Below are 17,279 nucleotides of genomic sequence, written 5' to 3'. Positions count from 1 at the left end.
CTCTTGTTAAAGTAGTGACATTTTTCATTTAGGGCTGAACAAGAAGGTGTATTATTTATTATTTTCTCCTGGCAGCAGACTTTTGCTTCTCTTAGTTTTCCTCTTACATCTACTGTCTGTAGAGGCCTGCATTTCTTGATTATTGTTTAATAAATTTAGTTTGCCTTAGCAAGTATTTATCAGTTCAAGGTCACTTCTAATTGACATTACCTTCTGTCACAATCAAATCTCAGTAGATGCACATCTAAAATTGTTACTCTTAATTGGTATCGTTGGTGTTCTGAATTCTTTCCCTCCCTCACACTGCCTTGGAAAGAAAAAATCAAATTGATTAACTGTTCTTGTAGGGGGCTCACAAGGCTGAGAACAACAAAGGGAGGTGTCACACTGACAACGCATCTGCAGTTAAGCATGGCATTCAGCGAGGGGAAGGAAGAGCACTGCATGTTACCAAAAGTGAAAAGTGTCCTGGGACTGAAACGGGTGCCTAAGAGTCTTCTTTCTGAGCAGTGTGTTCCTTGACCTAGGAAAGAACAGAGCGATGTGAAAGCAAACACTCAGATCTCCAAAAATGGAATCTGTACATATGTGGTTTCAGTAAATTAACCTGCTCTGAATGGGCATGATTCTGCCTACAGCTGTCTGTGCAGGCATGTTGGTGCTGGGGAAGCAGATGGACAGGTGTTCTTACCATTTGCTGTACCAGAACCCTCCCAGTATCTTGCTGACAGGATCTGAGGGGCAAATGAACTATCACGTGCCACTAATGTATGAGGAGACTGAGAATGCAAGCCAGCTGCTAATTTGGAGGAAGGAATTTGATACTGAAATTCAGCTAAATTCACAACCTCACTTCCCAGCCCCTCCGCAGCCACCTCCTCCTTCTCCTCCTCCCTCGCACCTCCCTGCCACCCCATGCTTTGCTCCACAGCTTCTGACAGTTTGCAGTGGTAACGTTTCTGACACATGTGAAAAGTACCTATTAAATAGCTTGTCATATCATCTACCCACATCCACCTGCAATTACATGATGCCTCAGTGACTAATGAGCTTGGTTACCCGCTGACAATGTGAAAATAGTGAGGCAGCCAAGTGGAGTATACTCAACATGGCCTGCGAAGAGCGTGCACTCACCTTTCTGTACCAAAGGAGGTGGAAAAGGGGCTGAAAATGGGACCTTCAGAATGTGAGGGGCTAGCTTCTTATTTGTAACCTATGTGAAATGTTGGAAGAGTTGTGCAGAAGCAAAATATTTAGCAGGGTTTCAGATCTGTAATTACATCTAGACCACTGGGTTAGTCAGGATACCCAGTGTTGTACACTACAGTCCTTTGTATAGAGTGGTGGCATCTTCTAGGATGAATTATCTAAGGACAATATTCAGGTAAAAGTAATTGGCAGATAATATTGCTGTTACATGCACAACTCAACAGATCACAAATTCTTTGTAACATTTCTAAATCTAGGTAGATGGTTCACTTCTTAATTCTGTAAATGAAAGGTTAAGCAAAATGTATCCATTCCTCCTGCTTCCATCTCTGCTCAATGCTTTTTGGGCGACAGTACCTCCCTGCTCTCCTGTGAGAGCATTGCCTGCCGTGCTTTCTGGACTCACAGGCATCTCTTACACATGATGTAAATTGCACTGTGTTCACTTTGGGAACAGCCCTAAAGTTCTGTCTCCCCTCCTGGGGCAGAGGACATAGCTGTTACTGCTTTCTAACCATTCTGTAGGGCTTTCCTCATGGTTTCCTTATCACATTATTAGCACAACAGTGGCAGGGTCCTGAAATATTTACTGGCAATTTTCAAAGTCCCTTTAAGTGTTTATATGAGAATCTCACCTCCCCTTTTTTATTTTCTTTAGCTGACTAATTTCCAGTGACATTCTGGAAGCTCAGTCCTTCAGAATCCCGGAACAAGGGATAGCAACTGTTTATCCACTGTTCATCTATTTATATTATTTTTAATCAGATTCTTTCCAAGCCGGCCCCAAGATCCTGTCAAATGTGGTGCACACAATACGATGAGTCACCACATCAAACCGTTGCCAGAGGGGAAGCGCCTCAGAAGTGAGGGCCATGCAGGGCTGAAGGGCAGTTTTCTGTCTGTTGCTTGGTTCCTGACTAGCATTTCTAAGCTCAGTAGAGATTTTGTTTAAAAACTCAACAGCTGGAAGAGAAGTTTTGCTGTAGTAGCGCAGCAGATGCTAAATACAAAGCCCACGTCTCCCTGCTGGAGCAAAGCTGTGGTATTCAGCGCTGCCCGGCAAGGTTCCCAACTGCTGTGCTCTGCAGGACTGCACTGCTCAGTGCTCACTGTACTTGCAAAGAGAGATGAGGAAGATCTTCATTTGCCTTCCCTGCTTAAATAGGGCACTGTCCTGGCCTTTACTAGATTGCACCTAGTAAACTGACAGCAATAATGTCTTTATCCAAGGCCAGCCTTTGGGAAGGAGTAGGAATACAAGTTTCTTTCCCAGTATAACCATTTTTGCCCTTACTTGGCAATAGATGAGAAACTAGTTAGAAGTAACACTGGCCTAGCTGCTGCCTATAAGCACTTGGTTGTGCAGGACTCTGGTCTGTTTCTCGCTGCTGTGAAGCCAGAGAGCAATATTCATCCTGGGCCCACTTCTGCAGCAGGGAGGACAAGATGGACACAAGTGCCTCTGCCCGCTTCCCCTGCCACCTGAGCTGGAGGACGAAGATGCTCAAGAGCACATGGGTTCTGCTCCAGCCAGGTCAGCCTTCCGAGTGGCAGCTGCTGGGCTGGCACTGAGCCTGGGGTACACTCTTGTCAATGAGGCACACAAAACTCAAAGAGCATCACTGCTTTTATCTAGGCTACAAACTCTGCATTAGCCTTTCCATGTGGAACAGATCTTGCATCAGTTCTGGCCCTTCCACGAAGCTTGCAATAAATCTCCAGGACCAAACAAAGTTTATTTCAAATTTCTGGAAGGAGTAAAGAGAGAATTCAGCTGAACCCCTACCAAAATATGCAGAAAATATCAAGATAGCCACTCCATAAGGAAAGCACATGAAAGCAGTCATTGCACCATCTCTAAAAGCCACAGAAGGCATTTGCAGGGATGGCTGAGATGGAATTACGCACAAGGACTGCTACTTGACAGAACCGGACAAGAAGCAGCAGGGAACAGAGCAGGAGAAGGGAGGGCTGGTGATCAGTAAGGGTGATGGTAGCGTAAGGAGTGGGAAGTAAAAGCAGGATAATGGGCTTAAAATGAGTCTAGCTGCAGCTCCTGCAGCATTCAGTCAGCAGAGCTGATCAGCCCTAGAGGAGCCCCCTGACTACTGTGATGTGTGCCACGAGCACTCCTCAGCCCAGCAGGGATTAACGAGGGCTGCAGACAGTGTAACCCAAGACTCCCGCACTGGGGTGGGGACGGATCATTCCTGGCCAACCTCAGCCTCTCCTCATGGTTTTTGTGTGAACAGCAGACGTGGCACAGGTCAGGAGAACAGGCAATGCCTTTTATAAATGTGATGTGAATCCTTGTTTCGTTGAAGCAGAATGGCACACCTAAGTAAACATGTCACATTGTCAAAAAACAAATAGAGGCAAGACAGCCAAATGAAAGCCAATCAAAGTTCAGTTGTAACAAAGTCCAGGGATTTAATTGCTACATTAGGAATAACACAGCATACCAAAATGGTTGTTCAAATAATTCTAAACCATGGTATTTCCTCAGTCCCTCTCTTCCTGGCCCGCTCCCCTCACTCAAGCTGTGCGCATTCAGCCAGCTGCCCCTCCACAGCCACACCAACAGAGATACGCCTCTCTCCAGACCTCTTTCCCTTTCAAGGAAAGCAAGTTATGCACTTTGCACTCACCACAGAGATGCAGATAAATTACAGCACTGTGAAATAACTCCTTATGCAGTTTGCTCTATTGTACTATTTTAGTTTTTATTTGTTCCACACAGGCAACACTTCTCCAGTTCCTGGCTGGTGTTGTACTGAACTGCACTAAGTGCTCTGCCTTGAACTGATCGATGTTCACTGTCACTTCAGTTGCCCAGTCCAAGACAGATCATTACAAAGCTGCTGAAGAGGATCACTTGACATTTATTGCCCAGTACCGCTTTTTAAAGCTTTAAAAACTGTATAAATACTTAAGCCTTTCAGACAGATGAGTACGATCTCTTTCCTTCACATAAGCCTGTTACTATGCTCCTCTTTCTCCCTCTGCTTTCTTGTCTGAAACCCCTCCCAGATCTGAAAATGAATGGCTAGGGCTTTCTAAATCACGAGGAGGCATAAATACTGCAAAGCATCTCTTAGTAACATGAAATAAGAGAAACAAGATTTACTTGAACTTAAAATCACCACATACATTGTATTGGAGAAAACTAAAATGAAAAACAACAACAACAACAACAAAACATTGACATGGTAATAGAAAACTGGTTTGTGCAAGGCAGTTTGGGTTGCTTTGAGAGGGTGGTTGAATCCATGGCAATTAGTTGGTATCTGTGTATAATCAGCAGTCCATTATCAAAGGCACTGCCCAGAAATTCTGTATTGGAGGAGTATGAAGCAGCAAATCTTGAACCTTACATCTAAGGAATGCCTCCCATGGGAACATGCATGTGAGAACTGGAGTTCTGGATTATATTTAAGCTTTGGGAGCAATGAGCCTACTGCCAGTGATGGAAGCTGAAGGCTCTCTTTGTCCGTATCCACAAGGTGGTGGCACTGAGTGCTGGAGAGCTGTTGTGCTCTGCCATGCTACCAGCATGGTGCTACTGCTGATTGCTGCTGCCACACGCTTTGTCCAAAGCAGTTTTCCAGACAGGACTTGGAGATTTTTCTGAAGAAAATACAGAAAAAGTTAAAATGCTGATAATACAGTCACTGACTCCAGATGAAGAGTCAAAGAACAGCATTCTGCTTTTCCACAAAGTGTTCTCCAAAGTTATCTTTTTCTTTTGGAAAGCAGTGATCTCATGCACTCTTGGCACAAACTCATGTTTCTGGAGGTAAGCACTTTGCTTCTAAAAACCCACTGATGTCATGATTTGACTGCTTAAAAGTGGTGTCCTCTAACGGACCACTCTCTTCCCTCCTCCCTGCCTTCTTTTTGTCCAATTACTTGACCAAATCTGAAACTTCCACAAAGACAAACTGTATCCAACATTCACTTCACAAAAAGATCTATGGCTTTGCTTTAGCTTTGTATTATGCATGCAAGAAAAACAGACCTGGAATGTGAGACTACTTTACAGTATCAGACCTACTGTGTTTATATATGCATTTCTATGAAGACAGAATACGTGCTCATGTAGCTAACAAAATCCTGTTAGAAAATGCTACAAATGCAAATAGTGAGCACTGAAAATAAATGCACTTAAAGTGCCCCATTATCCTTCTAGGTGTTCAAACAATTCCTATTAAAGGTTATAGATCAAAATTCTTGGAAGATGTTCTCTCTCAAATATCCAGTTGCACTGAAGGCAGACTCTAGTTCAGTGAGAGTTACATAAATTAATATTAATTAGAATCAGGTATTGAATGCAGAAGCTCCTTTACCCCCGCCCTCTCCTCCCACCCCCTCATTGTTCTTTTTAATTATTTACACTTTACTTTCACATTCATCTTCTGTATCATAATCAGCTTCTGGTTGTATTCATGTGTTTTCTGCATAGTCTAGCTAGTTATAACACCAACAGGCAATGAAACTCACGGATTATGAACAACCAGGAAATCTCTATTCTTCCTTCTTACAAGCATGGAGTAGGATGAATGTGCTGCACTGGGCCAACGCCCTTTCTCTTTCAGTGCCCTATGGCAACAGTAGGTACAACATAGCAGAGAAATGTTACAACAGGCAACCTGAGATTGTCTGTTTCTGCACATTTCTTCACAGTCAGTTCATGCACAAGGGGGTGGCCTCTGTCACCTTATCAAAACCGCATGCCTTGATACAGAGTAATCACAGAAGTGCTTTCATGCTTCAACAGGAGCATACACGATTTATCCAAGTATTAAAGAAAAGACCTTTTGCCCACTGAAAAAAACCTCCCAGCTTATGTGCCACATCTCTGTCTCTGTAGACATTAAGCATTTTGCTTTGAATCTGAACATTCTATTTTACTAAGTGCTTTGGTTTTCCTGTGTGGAGTTTAAGGAAATTAGGCAATAAGCAGAGGAAAACTTTGTGGGTTTCAAGTCCTTTGAACACAAGAGAGGAATACCTATGACTAATCATGAGCCTGTCAGCTGGAAGAAAGCACAAAAATTGTATCTGGTTGTCTGGTCACTCTTACCACCTAAACAAATGCTGCCTGACTAAGGCTGCTCATCTGCACATACTTTTGGGATGAAGAACTTTAAACTTTAAAACAGCTGTTGTTACTGAAAATAGTATCTTAAGAAAAGGCAATTATCTGTGAAAGTAGAGTCTGCCTTTTCAGGTAGATGTCTTTGATTTAGCATACATACAGTCAAAGTCAGTGGAAGAGGAGGTGAGAAATTCCACTGACCTCCCAACAAGACTTCAAACACAGTTTTCTCATTAGCGGCACTTGCAAAACAGCTAGCCCTTCACCAGAGAGCCTCTCAGCTCAACTTCAGAGCTTGAATTCACAGCCTGTTTTTTGCCAACACTAAGCCCTGGCTCAACTTAAGTCCAAAGCCAGTCAGCTTATAGCCCAACTAGCACGAGCAGCTGAACCTGCACTGCTCACACAGTGGAACAACTGCTCAATCGGCAGAAAAACTGCATGCATCAGCAGTCTGGGGGCTGACCTGCTGGAAAGGAGCTCTGCAGAGGAGGACCTTGGTTTTTTGGTGGACCATAGGTTGGCCATGAGCCAGCAGTGTGCCCTTGTGGCCAAGAAGGCCAATGGTGTCCTCAGGTGCATTCAAAAAGGTGTGGCATAGGTACAGAAAGTAGGTCGAGGGAGGTGATCCTCCCCTTCTACTCAGCCCTGGAGAGGCCACATCTGGAGAAGTGTGTGCAGTTCTGGGAAAGAAAGCAACGCAGCTCCTAAAGTCCAGCAGAGGGATGCAAAGACAATTAGGGGGCTGGAGCATCTCCCTTTTGAGGAAAGGCTGGACGTCCTGGGAGTGCTCAGCTTGGAGGAGACTGAGGGGGAATCTTATGAGTGCTTATCAATGTCTAAAGGGCAGGTGCCAAGTGGATGGGGCCAAGATCTTTTTGGCAGTTCCCAGTGGTGAGGCAAGGGGCACTGGGCATAAAGCGGAATACAGAAAGTTCTATCTGAACATGAGGAAGAACTTCTCTAGAGTGAGAGTGACAAGAATTCTGGAACAGACTGCCCAGAGAGGTAGTGGAGTCTCCTTCTCTGGAAATATTAAAAATCCACCTGGACACTTTCCTCTGCAACTTACTGCAGGGAACCTGCTTTAACAGGTGCTTAGACTAGATGATCCCCAGAGGTCCTACAGTTGTCTGATTTACTAGAAAAGTCTCACTTGAGTACAGATCTGTGAGACTACTCATGAAGTCAGCTATATGTTTTAATGCCCTACTAAAGTGGAAGCTCAAGTCGTCTTCAATAACCCACTGCTCTCTCCCTCTAGTAACTGGTTGAAAGGTAATAGTGATACAAAATGTTAGCATTAGGTTAATTTTTCCTGCTTCAAGGGTCACAGAATGCAGGAGATGCTGCCTGGGAAAAGCTGTAAGCTAGTGGAAAGTTGAAAATGTTGACACTGTCTTAAGTAAAGTGTCTGCATTACTGCTGTAGTATTTATGGAAAGGTCAAACATTCTTTGTCAAATTCTAAACAGACAAATAAGCAATGCTGATTTATCACTTGTGCTTCTTTTTAAGGAGATGTTGTTGACTTTGTTGAGATACAGTGACCTAGCTTGAGGTATATCAGCCTGTTTCTGGAACAAAATACCAGATGCCTTTTGCACACAAACTTCTTTACACGGTCAGGACACAAGAAACCAACCAACATAGGAACATTTTCTCTCAATTTTGTGGAGAATGTAAGAGGTGACATTGAAAGCCCACAGCTACTTTCATAGCAACGCTTGGAGTATTTTAGCCTACGAATGTTGCAAATGCTTCTCTACAGCACATTCTAATTTTAACCAAAAATGTGAACACAATAAAAAGTTTTGCACATTAGCTGCAATAACTGATTGTCTTAAATGTCATCTGCAGGAAAAGCTACTTTGAGGTATTTCCCCTGTTTCTTCTTTGATCACAGTGCCCCAAAATTTATTGGAAATGGCAAAAACCAAAATGTTTCAATGACCTCGAGAACACATTTCCTGTGAGGCATTTGTGACTATGTTCAAGTGGCCATAAATCTCCAAGAACTGTCCTCACTAGTAATCTTTGCTATTTAGATTTAGAGCTTTAAAAAGAATCGCTGTTGCATAAGAATGGGCATGCAAATGTTTGTTCCCACTGTACATCAACAAAGTTTTTTTTAATGTAAGTTCCCCTGTTGCAAAGGCAACTCAGCAGCACACAAAAGCCGACGTGGACATTCATCCATCCCATACCCCAAAGTCTAGGATCTGAGGTTCACACAGCTCTTCCACACATCCCAGCAGACTGCTGAATAATGCAAATTCTGCAGCACTGTTTGGTAAATGCCCTGCTACCCTTTCTGATGCATCTCTGGATCAGCACATGGCCCCACCTGCTAAGGTCAGCCCCAGGACTCCTTCTCATTAAGGTGGTTACCAGTCCATGAGAACCTCATTTCCATAAAGACTTGGGAGGGAGTCATTATAATGCACAGCATGTTTCAGAGGTAAACTGGGGGCTGGGGAGGGATTAAAAAATAACAGTGAAACTGAATAATGACTCTGAAGAAGATAAAAGTGTTTCAGAAATCACAGTTGTCCACGGCAGCTGAGGCAACAGCTGAATTTCTCCTGACAGCCAAAGAACCAGGCTGAAAAATTTGTAAAAGATAGAATGGTAGTCTGATGGAGGTGAGTGAACAGGAAATAAACTTTGTCAGCTGGATGCGATCCTGCTACGACAGGGACTCAGCAGTGTTGCCATTTTGTGTGCACTGCATTGCACATAACCGTGGTCAGCAAACATGAGATCTTTAAGACTCCTCCCCCATCTGATGGGGAGATAGACAAAAGGACTTCCCTCCTTCTCCTGTAAATACAGGAAATGCAAAAAGAGCTGGAAGAACAGGAAATAAAAGTTCACTGAGAAAGGAGGATGAAATAAAAAATAATAATAATAAAAAAAAATTGCTGAGGAGTTAATGAGAGTGTATGGCCTGGGTGAAAACAGCTGCTCTGGAGAAGAGAATGGTTTCACCTGGGAGAATCCTCAGCTCCAGAGTTAATAACTTTCCATGTCAAAAACATACAATTGCTCCACAGCAAAAGACAGATCAACTCCAAAAGTAACCTAAAAGGTGAGCCATCAAATTCAATATTTTCTGTTAAAGATTGATTTTTGTGTATTGAATGGTAGTTTGGGTTAAATGAAAAGATTTTATCTACCATAAAAAAAAAGCCTTTCCATGTCCACCTTGTACATCAGGCAAGGTTCCTTCCTGTGAATATTTTTCTGTGTGAGGGAGGATGGTAAATTGTATGGCTTTAGTCAGCACTCCATCATCCTCTGACAGTTGTGTTCTCAGTCTTATGTTACCTTGTTACTAAGATTACCAAGGAACAGAGCAGCTTTCCCTATGGGAGAGGCTGAGAGAGCTGGATCTGTTCAGCACAAGAAGAGAAGACTCTGGGGAATTTCATCAGTGTGTACAAACATCTGAATGGGAGGGTGCAAATGTGAAGACAAGCTCTTTGCAGCGGTGCCCGGAGGCAATGGGCACAAACTGAAGCACTGGAGGTACCCTCTGTACAGCAGACAGCGCTTCTTATGCTTACTTAGACACAAGGAAAATTTTTTTCTCTCAGAGAGTGGTCAGACACTGGAATGACCTGCCCAGGAAGGTGGTGGAGTTCCTGTCCCTGGCTGTGTTCAAGAGGTGTCTGGATGAAGAGCTATGAAATATGGTTTAGTAGCTTCTGGTAGCAATGGTAATAGAAAGACGGCTGAACTAGATAATCTTGTAGATCCTTTCCAACCTTGTATTCTATGATTCTGTGCTGTGTGGGTGATGGAGCGCTGGCACAGGCTGCCAAAGGCTATGGGGTCTCCTCTGACACTTTTTTTTTTTTTTTTAATTTATACAGTAAATTGTATGTTCTAGTTGTTTAACACAGACAGCAGCCCAGCACCACCAAGCTGTTCACTTATTCACCCCATGTGGGATGGGGCCAGTGAGAAAGGTGAAAACACGGGAACTCATGGATTGAGACAAAGACTACACAAATAATGCACAACAAGGAATTTGTTTGCTGCTTCCCATCAGCAGGCAGGTATACAACCACTCTGCCAAGTAAGGTTCAGGTTGGATATCAGGAAAAATTTATTTTCAGAAAGAGCTGTGAGGCATTGGCACATGCTGCCCAGAGAGGTGGTGCAGTCACTGTCACTGGAGGTGTTTAATAAACGTGTGGATGTGGCACTGAGGGATGTGGTTAATGGGAATGGTGGGGATGGGTCAACAGTTGAACTTGATGGTCTCAGAGGTCTTTTCCAACCTTAATAGCTCTTTGATTCCAGGAGAGCAAGGCTTGGAACGCCTTGTGGTTCCTTGGGAAGAAAAATGCCAGCTCTTCTAGCACAGGGAAGTGCTAAAAGCAGAGAAATTCTCAACTCTGCTCTGCAACAACATTGGTATGTTATCACCATCACCTTCAGCAAAATTAGAATTTGCTGTGAAAAAAGTTACTGACAAAAACTGCTCATGAATTACAAGCATGGGCAACAGAACAGCATAGCAGCATCCCCAAGTGCTGGCTTACTGTCATAATGGAGTTCACGAGGAATCATTCCTGAAAGGCAAAAGAAACATGTTTAAAAGGCCATCTTTTATTTATTTGTTTTTGATTATTTTAAAACACACAAATGAATGATCCAGGGCAACTACCTGCAGCCATGTGACACAGCTGTCCATAGGCAGCTCTGATTGCTTAAGTGGTATTTCCAGCCTTTCACTTCAAGAAAGCACTTTTCTCTAGGAAAAGAAGTCACCGTGAGAGACGAGAAAGATTTAAGAGCTTCTCGGTGTGCCTTTTGCATAAGACAGCTGTAAGAAAGGCATCTCTTTGCTCTTTAGAAGTGGGTATGATTAAATCACATCCTTTCTTACAACCTCAGGACTCTGAGAGGGCTGCGGTCCCATCGCACTCGTTTCACTCGCACTCTGAACTTTGTGTAAATAGGATTTCTGCTAGAAATCACTCCCAACTGTCTCTGCTCCCTGACGGCGCGGGCAGGACTCGCCCCACCGCCAACGGCTGAGGCCCGGCCGGAGGAGCGGGGCAGCAGCCGGAGCCTGCCGCACTTACCGCCCCGCTGTGCGGCCGTGGCGAGGCGGTGGATGTCGCTGCTCCTCCCCTCCGCTGCGGGCAGGGCTGGCGGAGCACACCTGCCCCGGAGGAGGAGCCGAAGGGACAAAGTTGACTCCGGAAAGTTTACGAGGGAGCGTGGGTGGGAAGAGAAACGGGGCGAGTGGAAGGGCGCTGCCCAGCCGCGGGCCGCCAACTCCGTCGGAGACCCGCGGCACCCGGTGCTGTGAGCGGCGGCTGCCATGGCTCTGAGCAAAGGGCTGCGGCTGCTGTGGAAGCAGGAGCCGGGGCCGAGCGCTCTGCTGGAGGCGCGGGGCCGCCAGGACTGCTTGCTGCTGGAGGCCGGCACCATGGCGGCGCTCAGTAAGTCAGGGCGGGGGGAACGCGCGGCTTTCGCGGGGCACCCGCGGGTGAGGAAACGGCCGGGAGGCGCGGGGCTCGGCGGTCTGCGTGAACAGCGCTGCCTCGCCGTGCGCGGGAGGTGGCCGGCTGCTCCCGCAGCGCCAGCCCGGGCCGAGTCCCTCCAGCCTCCTCCGGGCGCCTGTAGGCTCCTCGCGGCAGCCGGGGCGGAGAGGGCTCCAGAGGAGGGTCCCGCTGAAGGGTTGGGACTCGGTGCCCGAAGTTTCTCTCCGGCTGCATCGGTGCCGGCCAGCACATCGGACGTGTAGTTTGCGCGCGCCGGCAAGTCACAGCGGAGTTTGGCGTGGACGACTTGCCTGAGATTGACATCCCGCAAAGAGAGCTGGCTTCCAGCTGCGTGCCGTGCACAGGTGTGGGGACACCTGGTGCTCGGTGCGGCGGCCGGGGGCTGTCGGGCAGGGCAGTAGGAGCCACCGGTGTTCTGAGGATCTCCTCATCGCGTGTTGTGGCGCTGCAGTGGGTGACGCTGGGACGCCCGTGGAAAAATTAGGTGATTAGGGGTTGTAAGGTGCAAAAAGTAATGCGGGGGGTCGTTATAGATTGTTGTTAATTGTGGCCGGTTCTTACCTGCTCCGGTAGTTGTGCCCCCGTTGTGGTGTGGAACGCAAACGGGGGAAGAGAGAGCTGAACTGTGAACTGTGGCAAAATGTGTGTGTATGGTGTGCTTTGCACGGTGCCGGTTACGATGGCCTGCGGAGGAGAGCAACAGGAAGCTGGATTAGATCTACCATGATACTCTGCGATAACGCTTCCAGGCTAATGTGTTTGGTTGTCAGGTCCTGGGGCTTTTTATGAGTGAAGATGGCCAACCAGGTCTACAGGAGACGAATGATATTTGTGAGAAGGGCTCTGAAAGTAGGAACATTTTAACCTGTCCTGATAAAGCTCTGTTAATGCCACAACCTACGTTGTGTTGTGTTACTGGAATTTTATGTTGTGTGATACTTTGAGAGTTCTGTTACATGCTAAATTTGTTGGTAAGAATGGACGTGAATGTGCAGAAAAGTTATTCTGTATGTTTTTGGTCAGTTTTCACTGAGCTGTCAAAATGACAGGTCTGGTAGTACAGACCAGCACTGTGTGCACACCTTCCCTGATCCAAAACTGTATTGACAGTAAAAAGTCAATTAATTTTGGTATGGCTTCTGTTATTCCAGTCCAAACCCAGAGCAAATCCACTGTCTAAAGCCAATGTGCATGAGTAGGACTGAGAAACCAGTGTTCAATTAGCGACCTCAGGTCTTAGTAGAACCAATTGTTGAGAAGGTTATTTACAATTTCACTAATCTAAGGAACCCTTAACTTAAAATAGGCTTTTCTCTCACAGGTGTTGCTATCTTCCATCTGAATACCTGTAGCTAGAAGTGTGGAAGTGATTAAAGAATTCACATGGTCTCTTCTAAAATCCGTGTTATTGTGCTTTAGCACTTAGTGATCTCTGGAGGTTTCTTCCAACCCCTGCAATTCTGCAGTTCCATGGTGGCTGCTGTAAAAGCTGGTTTCCCATGCCTTTGGAAAGTCACCTAGGGAGATAACTGTGATCATTCATGCATTGGCATCCAGCCTACTTTGTGTTAATGAATTTGCCATTTTAATTCATTTAGTTTCTCTTCCTGCCTGGTTCTGTTCCTATGTTAGAGGAAAAGGTAGTTTATCCAGTTGAGCCAGTTTAGCTCCTTTTTTCTATTTATGAAGGAAAGGACCAGAAAAGGAGGAAAAACCAGAGGCAGGTATTGTGATGGTAAATTTACAAGAACTGTGAAGAGGAAACTCCATGGCTAAGATGTCAACAGAGACAAGGTCAGTTTTGTTTTGATTGCCCTCAAGTAGTTACTGGCTGCAAAACATTTCAGATAAACACAAACCCAGGGCTAGTAGGTTTGGGCTACTTTGATTTTCCATTTCTGAAATGGAGATATGAAGAATTGCATGCCCGTGGTGATGAGGAAGTAATGTGATTATGCCTTTTGCAGACTTCCATGTTCTAAATCAAAATAAATGTGTAAGTTGTACAGATATTGTAAATTGTTCATGCAGTTTTATAGTAGCAACCTTAATCTGATACAAGTGTAGAAAGGAATAATCATGGATCATGGACAGTGAAGGCCTGGAAACAAATTATAGTCATTGTACGTTATTCTTTTTTTCTTAATTACCAAGTGTCTAGTTTGCTCTTAAGCAGACATGGCATCTGAATTTTTACTAGAAGAGGTTAAGTCACTTCCTTTCCTGCTATCCAGTTTAAGTCGCAAAATGGACTGAGAATCATCCTAGAGGAAGAAATGTTATAAGAAAAAAAATTGGAAAATGCACATGTGTATGAGCACGATATCGGTAGAGGCCATGAAACTCTGCCAAACTCAGAATCAACCCTTTCAAATATATAAACCAAAACTTTGATACCAGCTCATGGGAGATAAGATACTTTTTTCCTCTTTCGATGTATTGTAAGGGTTATGATGACAGTGTATTTTCAAAATTCAGAGTTTTAGTACTTGAAAAGTGTTTGCATGTTCAATTTCAGTAGTGGAAAAGTATTATGATGATCTTCAACTGTCTGAGAAGACAAGAATTCATAAAATAACCAGATTCAGGTTGTAAATGAAGTCTAACTCGAGAAACTTTTGTAAAGGTCAAGGAATCAAAAATCACAGTGGGAGAACTAACTGCCTTATCACAACTCCTTTTTCTGGATAGTGAAGCAATATAAGAGTCACACAATTTTCTGTTCTAGCAGAAATTCAAGCAGCACTTTTAAAGAAAGTAGTTTTTTCCCTCCTTTCCTCATGATGTCACTGTAGGGTGGGGGGTAGGACTCTCTGCTTTGAGTTTAACAGCGTGAAAGAATGTCTCCAGGAGTTCACTGAACTAGAATATCAGTAATTAACTTCTGCCATGGAAGAGAGTTACAGGAAAAATTGTCACTGGTTCAGAAGCCTTTGCTTACGCGAGAGGGAATGTAGATAGAAGTGCTGTCACTACTTTTAACGCGGTAGTTTTAACACTTCATAGGTGAAGTGAGCTGCATACTAAAGCCATAGAGCTGCAAATATAGTTTTCTAACTTTATTGTAGAAATGAAATGATGTCAATAGGAATGCTCAGCTTCTGCAGTTCATCACAAAAATGTATTTTTGCAAGGGCAGGGCCAAAGGACATACAGACAGTTAAAAACTTTTCTAAGTGCTTTGATTCTGAAACTGCCATTATTACAAGATGTTAAAACACCCATCAGAACGGATCCTAACTGGTCACAGTGTTTTGAAAATACCAAAATTCAGAGTTGATAAAGTGCATGCTTTGCAGATGTGTCCGGAGGTTTTTTTCTCCAGACTGTCACTCAGAGATCTGGGAGGTGAGCCTGTACTGGAGCGGATGGGCACAGTTAGATGGTGGAGAAGCTCTGTGCCTCCTCAGCGGCTTCAAGCGCAGGTGAAGCTGGGGCTGAGTCTGGCAGTGGGAGGAATGCGAGGCCAGATGCTACTGTGTGCACATTCACCATCTGCCATTGGATTTGTAATTCTGTCTACAAATACGTCATTGAGCGAGGCTATGGAAATAAAGCACGAGTAATTGTGCAAACATACTGTGAATGTATTACTGTATGCTACACGCTATCAGAAGCAGTGAGCCCAACAGCATGGCTTGTTTTACTCATATGCCTCACTATTTATGTATCTCCTCTCCTTATTGTATTTGCATTCCTAAAGCTTTTAAATAAAATACAGTGGTTCATAAAATTTTTCTGAGGTTTCATGGTGTTCAAACTTCTCTCATCTGTGGATTCATACAAACCTTTTGTAGTGGAAGGAGTCTGACAGAAGCCTTGCTGATGTTGGCTGTGCTGTTTGTGTCTTTGTATGACTATATATAATATATAACATTAACTACATAAAGGTGATGGTCAAGCTCCAGCAAAATGACTTAGGAACTTCTCCTTTATGATGTTGGCTGCCTGCTGACCACAGGAGTGGCTGGTACAAACCTAGTGGTCTTCCGAGTCCATTCCTTTACTGTGAGTGAATATATCCATATCCACAGTTACAAGTATGAAAATATGATTCCTTACTGGAAAAGAATGATTCCTATTATATAAAAAGCTGGTGGATGAACTTCTCCAGCTGCCACTTTGTCATGTTTTCAAGCAGAAAAAACTCTTTTTTGTAGAAAGCTGGTGAATATATTGCTTAAAATTTTGAGTATCCAGACTGTCAACTGGAACTCTGACCTTTTCCCAACCCTGTATTGCATGACGTATATTGTGTTAGAGGATACAGCCTGGCTTGTGTAACATCTGTGTAGCTTGAACTGGATGCAAACAGGAAGTTTTTAGCAACAAAAGGTTATGAATGTAAATGACAATACAACAAAGTGCTTCAGGTTTGTTTGAAAAAACAGGCGTTGTAAGCATGTCATTTATCTTCACTCATATAACACCAGATGCTGGATGATGCTAGTATATGTATTTTTTATCAAATTTTTTGTATATGAAATTTGTTTAATTATATATTTGCTCTTTCGTGTAAAACTTCACACCTCTTTCACCAAAATACTAGAAGAAGCACGAATAAAGCCCCCATCACATCAATCCAACAACTCTGCAAATACGTACTTGTGTATTCTGAAGTATTTCTGTAGCTGTTAAGCAAGTATCTAAATACTTCCAGAATCAGACTTAAGAGGAGAGCCAGAATCCGTAACCCGGCCTCTCACCTTCTTGAAGAGCTCTTTCCGTGGTTTACCTGAAAGTCGAAGGCGTTACTGTGTCTGCCCTTGATGTTGGAGCTTGAGGTGCCTTCCTGCAGTCACTGGGCTTTTTGGGCCCTACAGGGCTGGCAGCCATGGTGGTTCCTGGTGAAGTCTGGTGGTCACAATTTGAATTAAGGAAGCTGCGTGCACCTGGCCAATTGCTGCTAGACATTACATCAAATGTGCAGCTTTTGTAAGCAGGAAGTCACACTTGGATAGTAGTATGTTTTTGTTTTTTTTTTGCATGGCTCTGAAATATTTTCTGCTTTGAAATAGCTCACTTTTGATAGAATTTATTATAATTTGGTTTTGTTGAATTATTGCGCCCCTCTTGTTTCACAAGAGTTGAGAATTTCAGCTAACGTGCTAACCTTACATATTATGTACATCAGAAGCTTCTAAATAGTATTAAAGATCGTGAGGAATGCATGCAGTGTGCAATTCTATAAAGCTCTTACGAACACACAACACAGTTGTAATTAGTGCAGAAGGGTGGGTACTCAATTATATGTTTAGTGGAAGGATAGACTGCTAAAAAATACTACTGGGAAGCTTTAGAGGAGTTTGATAATTTCTATATGTACTCTCTGCTACCTGAAGCCATTGTTAAACACCAAACAAATGCACTGTGTGTTTGGGAAAGTCAGCTTGTTCCCCAGGAAACACAACCTCATGGTGAATTTCATCAGCTTCTGTAGCACCTCCT

At 44.0% G+C, this 17,279-nt stretch overlaps 1 protein-coding gene across 3 annotated transcripts in view; it reads left to right on the top strand.

Annotated features, from left to right (window-relative positions):
* Positions 1-11,560: 11,560 nt before the first annotated feature.
* Positions 11,561-17,279, top strand: part of SYNJ2 (synaptojanin 2) — a 66,125-nt gene continuing 60,406 nt past the window's right edge. For 2 of the 3 annotated variants that reach the window (XM_042889849.1, XM_042889842.1), the window contains exon 1: positions 11,565-11,768. In XM_042889849.1, coding sequence (XP_042745783.1) covers positions 11,648-11,768 — 121 coding nt within the window. In that variant the 5' untranslated portion in view covers positions 11,565-11,647. Of the gene's footprint in view, positions 11,769-17,279 lie in introns of all 3 variants that reach the window. The other variant, XM_042889868.1, reaches the window with a different exon arrangement.

This window comes from Lagopus leucura, unplaced genomic scaffold (genome assembly GCF_019238085.1).
Source record: "Lagopus leucura isolate 7727_CA_CO unplaced genomic scaffold, USGS_WTPT01 Super-Scaffold_73, whole genome shotgun sequence".
Lineage (NCBI taxonomy): Eukaryota > Metazoa > Chordata > Aves > Galliformes > Phasianidae > Lagopus > Lagopus leucura.
The sequence above is the reverse complement of the archived record's forward strand: the minus strand, read 5'-3'. Positions and strand labels throughout refer to the sequence as shown.